The 7,740-nt window shown below is 40.5% G+C and overlaps 1 protein-coding gene across 1 annotated transcript; it reads left to right on the top strand.

Annotated features, from left to right (window-relative positions):
* Positions 1–3,088: 3,088 nt before the first annotated feature.
* On the top strand, positions 3,089–4,740 carry CBG26181 (the record flags this gene model as incomplete). The annotated part of the gene is made up of 3 exons (XM_045242902.1): positions 3,089–3,746; positions 3,794–4,060; positions 4,106–4,740. The coding sequence occupies 3 exons, from the start codon at positions 3,089–3,091 to the stop codon at positions 4,738–4,740; spliced, it is 1,560 nt and encodes a 519-aa protein (XP_045100414.1).
* Positions 4,741–7,740: the final 3,000 nt, after the last annotated feature.

Below are 7,740 nucleotides of genomic sequence, written 5' to 3'. Positions count from 1 at the left end.
ATGTACCCTCGATGTACCTTTTTCGATGTACCCTTGGACCGTGGGCCCTTGCCACCTTCTATTTATCTACTTTTGTTCAATTTTTACCTCTTCCTGATTTTCCCTCTTGTGATACTTTTTTCATGGTACCTATCATTGCAAATTATCCCCTTATATCCCTTGTATTGCTCCTTATACTCCTATATTCCTTTTATTGTTCGTTTTATTTTTCATCTTGCCTCGTTCCTTAGCTTTCTTTCCATTCCTAGCCAGCTACCATTCTGACCTCTTCTATACTTTTTCTTGTGATACTTAAAAAAAATATTTCCATTCTTTTCTCTTGTCCCCCTAATCCCTTTTTTCATCCTTCGAATAAGCATGTTCTTCAGTTAAGTTCAACTTTGTTTATGTATACGCTTGCATGTCATTCTTAGCTTATCTCACCTCAGTATGGTTAGTGCAATTTCCCTCTGTGATATCTTTAACTGTGTGATTTTCGTTCCTTATAATTGTTCTTTTCCTATAACTAGTTCGTTTCAAAAAACTCCAATAAAATTCTCCGGTTTTTTTCCGGGCAAAAAAAATTGTTAAGCTTTTTTAAAAGAAAGTGTGACATTGTCCCACCAGTATATTGGTCAGTCTACCAAGTCATAACTTATGGAGTCATACCTTGTCTAATTAACAATGCCGTAAATGCTTTAGTAGAAGCATACCCTTTACGCTTACTTTGAGCTCCTACTCGGTTCATTCAAAAGATATCAAAAAGTTGTCAATTGATAAAATGTTTATCATAATATCAGAAGTGTATTGTCAGTTGACACATTTACAATATCTTTGACAGAAATCGAGAAAATTTTAGCTCAAACTTCCTAATAATCAAGTTTTTACAGCAATCCCAAATTCTTGCACCCACTGCCATACAGGAAGTCGGAATCAAAACAAAAGGTATAAAATAGAGAAAAGAGAGAAAGAGATTTTTGGATTAGCCACCCTCGATTTTCGTTACAGATATGAACAAGTTGTTAACCAATCTTACGATTAGTTTCTGTTAATACATTTCATCAGTTCATCAATCTTCAACTTTTTTAATGATTGTAAGTCTTTGTTAGTCTTTCTTGAGATAGAATGATTATCTTGGTTCCCGTGAAAGGTATTAACATTTTGTCAATTAATAAAATGTTGGTATTACCGTATTTCCTCTAATTGAAGCCCATGGGCTTCTATTTTTCAACCTCCTTTTTGTGAAACTACCAAAAACTGAAATTACAAGAAATTTTGTGAAATAGAAAGAAAATATCTACAATAACCGAATAGACGAACTGAACTGTTCAAACTGCACTAACTGAACTGCCCGTACTTATGTTAGAGGATGCGCTTCTGTGTTGTTAAGCACGTCAGAGCGTCGGCTTCTACTAGAGGTGGGCTTCAAATAGAGGTGGGCTTTTATTAGAGGAAATACGGTAATATAAGGAAAATTTTATTAGTTGTCAAAGTTTTCATAGCTTGCATAGGAACCGAGATAATTGAGCTCAAAATGCACGTATAGGGTGGGCTTCTATTAGAGTTTTTCAGAGAACTAGTCCTCTGAAAATCCAGCGCCTTTTGAAAATATACATTTTGTTTCTGCAAAAAATGAGTGCACACGTGTGGTGTATCTCTTTAGACGTATTCGTCTCTCCGGACCATCTGTCCAGCTTGGCCCCTTCCGCGCCAAGCCCCTCCGCCACACCCAGAGCAAAAATGATGGCGCCTCGAAACAGAGAAGGGCAAGCAGATGAAAAAAAGACGACACACGAAAAAAACGGACGAGCGCTCCATCTCTACTTCTCTATCTCTTCCTACTTCTCCTTCATTTTTTCGAAACGGGTATTTGTGTCTCGATTGTCGCCAGGAAATGGACGAACCGGGGTTTCATGGGTTTTCTTTTTTGTTCGCTTTTTAGTTTTCTATATTAGTTGGAAAGTTTCGCAAGTGAAAGTTACAAGTATCATAGTCTATATGATAATAGAAGACTCCGCTGGAAATGCCGTTACCGTCAAGAGCAATATTGAAAGTCACTTTGTTGAAACAACTCAAAATACCGTGAAAACTGTAATGGAAGGGCCCCCACACTGCCAAGTTTCAGCTAATTTATATCGGCTTCTGTCCAAGATATCAAAAACTGGCAAACTGATAAAATTTTTCTGGTATTATGATGAACAATTTATCAGTTGACAACCGATTTATACCTTTGACAAGAGCCGAGATAAATTGGCTTAAAGTTTCCATATGTGTTGAGGCGGAGCCAATTTTCTCTTTCTCGTGTTTGTTTCTTTGGTCAACCCTTATCACGCTCCCTTTGACCCCTCTTTTCACTATTACCGCCATACCCTCTTCCTATCCCTCGAACATGTCTCTCACTTGGCACCGCGCCAGAATATTCATGAATCGTTTTTTTTCGAACACAGCAGTGTTTCTCCTCTTCTCTCCCCTTGTCTCTCTAAAGTTCGCAAATTTTCGTCTCGCTCTCTAACCACTCTCTCGAATTTTCGTAGTGCTTCTTTTCCAGTTCATCCGTAAACACTGCTTCTTAATAAAAACTTAATAAAACATTTATTGATAAAGGGCCGAAGCCACTGATATTATCAATGCACAGTAAAATGTAATCATCATGCATAGTAAAAAGTAAGGTTTAGAATTAAAAAGGGGGTCAGATTTACATAAAAAAAGGTTAGTTCTAAAAGACTGAGAAGAAATAATGTCGGGGAAGGCTGATTGGGGGAGGGAGTTCCAGCAAGATATAATTCTTGAGGTAAAAAATTGGGAAGAAAATTTACTGGGGGAAGTTTTTAATTTGTAACGGATATTGAAAGGGTGCCTACGGAGATTAGTAATCGTGGAGGGACAAATAAATAAATCACGATTCCAAGTTACTTCGCGGGATACTAATAGTTTATGCAGGAAAACTAAATCGGCAATGAGCCTGCGACATTCTAGAGATTCTAAATTGCAATCATTTAAACAATCAAAGTAAGAGATGTAGGGCTCAACGCGAACGTATGGAGAAGGTTTTTCTCTCTCTCTCTCTCTCTCTCTCTCTCTCTTTCTCTCTCTCTCTTTTTCCAGAAAAATGCCATACAACTATGACGATTTGGAGATGCCGGAGGATTTAGAAGATATTGAAATCCTCCCCATGGGGGACCATGGAGGGCACGAACAGTTCCAGCAGCATCCAGATCACCAAATCGAAGAATCAGGTCCGTTGGTTTTGGAGCCCGGCCAATCACACGCTCCTTCGTCCCAACATCAAGCTTATCCTATTGAGGAATCGGGTCCAATGATCCCAGAAGGATTTCGTCAGATCCAGCCAATGCCTCAAAACCATGTTCCATCCGTCCAACCATCTGGACCACTTGTTCCTCATCCGGCCATGGATCAACCCCAGTTTCCGATCCAGCACTATCATCAGCTACATCATCATCACCATCAGAACCCTCCAATGCTGCCAAGGGAAATGCCAGGACCATCACAGAATGCTCAGAATTTCCCGCCCTATCCGTTCCATTCATTCCAACCATTCCACCATCATCATGATTTTGCTTATGGTCATCATCAGCTTCGGCACCAAATATTCATGGAGGTCAAAGTTGATTTCGACCGTAAGGCCAAGGAATTCGACCGTAAGACCAAGGAGTTCGACCGTAAGGCCAAGGAATTTGACCGTAAGACCCAGGAATTCGACCGAAGGGACAAGGAAAAAGATCAGAAATTTAAAAAGAAACTGGATGGTAAGAAATATAGTAGAATGGCTGTCGCATAGATTTTGTTATTGCAGAGAAGGACAATCAGATTCGCGAGAGGGATAGTAGAATTGACCAACTGGAGAGACAACTGGCTCAACGAGGCACCAGTGCTCACACCTCATTCCCCAGTCCTGAAACGCCTCGGGATCTGCATGATATGCCAGACACGTCGTCTGCTCAACCGCTCCATTACGACTCCGAGGATGAAATTCCAGAGCAAGGTTTCCTGTATCAAAGAGAAGCCGAGTGGTTCCTTCAACGGACTTTTGGAGGAAGACCGTGGAGACTGAAGATTCAAGGTATGCTCTTGTTTTCTTATTTCTTCCAATTAAACCATTTTCCAGATGACACTGCCTACCTCTTCAATCCCATCTTCTTCCGCCACATCAAGCAGGAAAAGAGAAAGGTTAGCGGCGCCGCCTATATTTATAGGAGTTCCATGAGAGGAGCTTATCCTCACGTTTTATGGAAGGATCTTCAAGAAGATGAGAAGAATGTATGGAATGAGGTGCACAGATATTTGAGCGTCAGGCAACAGAGGGAGATCGAGAAAGGACTCATCAAGATCAAAGAGATGCCCACAAGGATAAAAGCCGAGCCAAGAGACGAAGGATATGAGCGAGCAGCGAATGGAACGGGGCAACATTGGCAGGCCCAACAAGTTCCAATTCCACAACATCAAGGATATACACCAGGACCACCATATCCGGGGTATCCTCATCCAGGAATGCCGATGCCGACAATGCCACCACCACACCCTATGTGGCACCAACCACAACCGGAGAACCAATTAAATACGGGACCACAAAATGGTTGGATTGGAGGACCGATGATGCATTTCCAAATGCCACAAGAAGCAATGCATGGTCAGATGCCAATGGAAATGCAGCACAGGATGCCGGCAGAGCCAATGCAGGCCGCACCAGTTCCAAGGAAACATGTGCAGATCAAGGAAGAGATCATTGATGAAGATGATTGAGGTATTAGGTTGGCGGGAAAGTCTTTGTCACTTTTTCAATAGTTTATTCTCAAAGAAAAAATAACCGAATAATTAATTATATTGTCCATCATTATCAACAACATGTCTCCAACGTTCCCTCAATTTATGGATTCCATTGCGGTAGAATCCAGCCGGGCGTGAGGCAAAGTATTGTTTGAGTGCCGCTTCGACCGCTCCACGGGAATTGAAGCTTCTTCCTTCGAAGGCACGTGTCATATCGCCAAATAACCAATAGTCGGAAGGAGCAAGATCAGGAGAATACGGGGGGTGAGGGAGAACATTCCATCCATATCCCATCAGCTCCTGCTTCACTTGTTTCGAAACATGTGGGCGAGCGTTATCATGTTGATAGTACACTTTCTTGTCTTTCAGGGCCGAACGGTCGACTGCTTTCTTGAGGTTTCGTAGTTGAGTAGTGTAGAGGTCTCCAGTTATTGTTTTGCCCTCGGGCAGAAGTTCCCAGTAGATGGGGCCGTCCACTCCCCACCACACAGAGAGCATAACTTTTTTCGGATGAAGGTCGGGTTTGGGGACATCCTGTGGGCTCTCTCCTTCTCCAACCCACTGGGATTTCCTGTGGTGATTATCGTAGAAGACCCACTTCTCATCTCCGGTTATTAGCCGGTCCAGCCATCGATCGCCCGCGTGGAGAGTGAGAAGAGTAATCGAATCGTCGACTCGGCGGTCAAGGTTGGCTTGAGTCAGGTGATGAGGTATGAATCGACCAAAAAGTTTTCTCATTCCAAGAGACTTCAAACCTTCAAGGACTGTGCTATGGTGAACTCCGAATGTGACAGCTAGTTCACGGCTAGATTGAAATGGATCCGATTGCAATGCGTGCTTCAGCTTGTCCAAATCCAACTCACGGGGTCTCCCAGAGCGATCCTTTTCATCGAGCGAGAAGTCATCTTTTTCGAAACGATGGAACCAATTGCGAATAGTATTGTAGTGAGGGGCATGTGTGTTGTACACATTCTTCAAGAAAGTTTCCGAATCCTTCATCGTGGTGTGAGATAGGAAGAGGTAAATCAAAACATGTCTGATGTGAATAGCAGTGGGAACAAACATATCGTTTCAATTACAGATGAGGAGCAGGGAAGGAGATGGGGACTTGTTTATATGGAAGGTTCTTATCACCTTGTTATTCACTAGAGTCGATATCATACACAGCCTCCATATACGAGAACAGTGATTAAACAAACAGAGTGACAAAGACTTTCCCGCCAACCTAATAATTTCGAATTTTTTGAATTTCCCGAAGCCTCTTTTTTCAACCATTTAGGAATTTTCCAGGCAATTTTCTAAGCATCTTTGATGGAACATCACTCTATACTTAGACTTTATCTTTTGCAGATTTTTTAGAATCCCCTCCTCCCCCTCAGTTCAGTCTGCACATAGTCTTTGAGCTCAATTATCTCGGTTCCTTCAAAATATATCAAAAAACTGTCAACTGATAAAATGTTTGTGAGAATATGATAAAAATTTAATTAGTTGACACATTTTTGAAATCTAGCATAGAAACCAGGATAATTGAGCTCAAAGTTAAGCCGTATCCTCACTCTTAAATTTGAACTTTGAGCTCTCTTATAAGAGATATCAAAAAGTAGTTAACTAAAAAAATGTTTGTAAAAATATGATAAACATTTTATTAGTTTATCACTTTTTGATATCTCTCATAGGAGCCGAGATAATTGAGCTCAAAGTCCAGGTGGCATTGTATGAGAGCAAATTCAGCAACCACTTTTTCCAGGCTTCTCAACGCGGTTCGCCTTCAACTAGTCTTCAAACATCACGCAACGAGTAATTTTATTCTATTTCCCTTTTTTCTTCTCTTATCTAAATTTCTATTCCTATTGTTCTTGTATTCGTTCTTTACTCTTTTCTTTACCGTCCCACCCGACTTGACCAGTGTCTTCTTCTCTAGTCTTTTTTTTTCTCTCAATACCATTATTCTCTTTTTTGCTGATAAGAACCCCTTATTCCCTGATTATGATCTTCTTTTCATTCAGTAGTTCCTTTTGTTTTTGTTCTTTTTGTGTGCTTTTTGGCTTCTACAAAACTGGATCCTTGTAACTTTATATGTCAATTTCTCTTGTTTTGGTTTCTTCCTAGTTCAGTTGTCATGGGTTTTTATGCATGTTTTGGTCTAGATTCAGTTTTTAAACTTTTATATGTACCTTTAAAGTTTTATAGTATCATTTTTCTCCCAATATACTTTCTTTCTAATGTGTCAATCCCATAGCTCCCATAGCTAAACCCATAGCTTCTTCTTCTCCCCCAGTTAGTTTTTATGTCCTTCCCCAGTAGGTTCCCTTGCTTTCCACCCGATCAATAATCCAATTTTTCCGAAAGTTGAACTCTAGCTTCTTCTTGCTGTTTTAGGCTATCCTGTCATCGCTTCTTCTTTCATCATGTTGCCATGTTGTGCAATTCCCTCGCATTTTTTTTGTTAAGCATGTTCTACTGGTTCTGAACCGAAAATTTCATTTTTCTTGTCTTGCTATCTTGTCATTGTTTCCGAAAAATCCCCAGAAATAAACCCCCCCCCCCCCCCCAAGGAAAAAGTTTTCCTTCTTATTTTGGTTGAACATACAAAAAAAATTTAGATTATTTGATAGTTTATTATTTTTTTAAAAGTTCAAATTTTGAACATCAAATGCATACATAAACCGTGGAAACATTGGGATAGTTAGGTTGTATTCAGAAAGAGAAATGGGATGGATGGCAAACCAAAAATTGCAATTGTAGCAGAGGAAAAATTGCACAAAAAAACGAAGCTATTTGGAATGAATCGGATGGGGAAGACAAGAATATTTGGAAATCCGGGATGAAATGGAAGAGAGGCAAGGATCCTTAGGTTCTGGGCAATCGAAAGAGGATTCTAAAGGGTCTGGGGAGAAATGAGGAAGGCGGCAATGATGGACAATCAAAAACAGTTCTATAATGTCGGGAATAGAGCGGAAAACTGGAAAGATACAG

The sequence above is a fragment of the Caenorhabditis briggsae genome, assembly GCF_000004555.2.
Source record: "Caenorhabditis briggsae complete genome, chrII, whole genome shotgun sequence".
Taxonomy (NCBI): domain Eukaryota; kingdom Metazoa; phylum Nematoda; class Chromadorea; order Rhabditida; family Rhabditidae; genus Caenorhabditis; species Caenorhabditis briggsae.
This window is presented reverse-complemented; position numbering and strand designations above follow the sequence as displayed.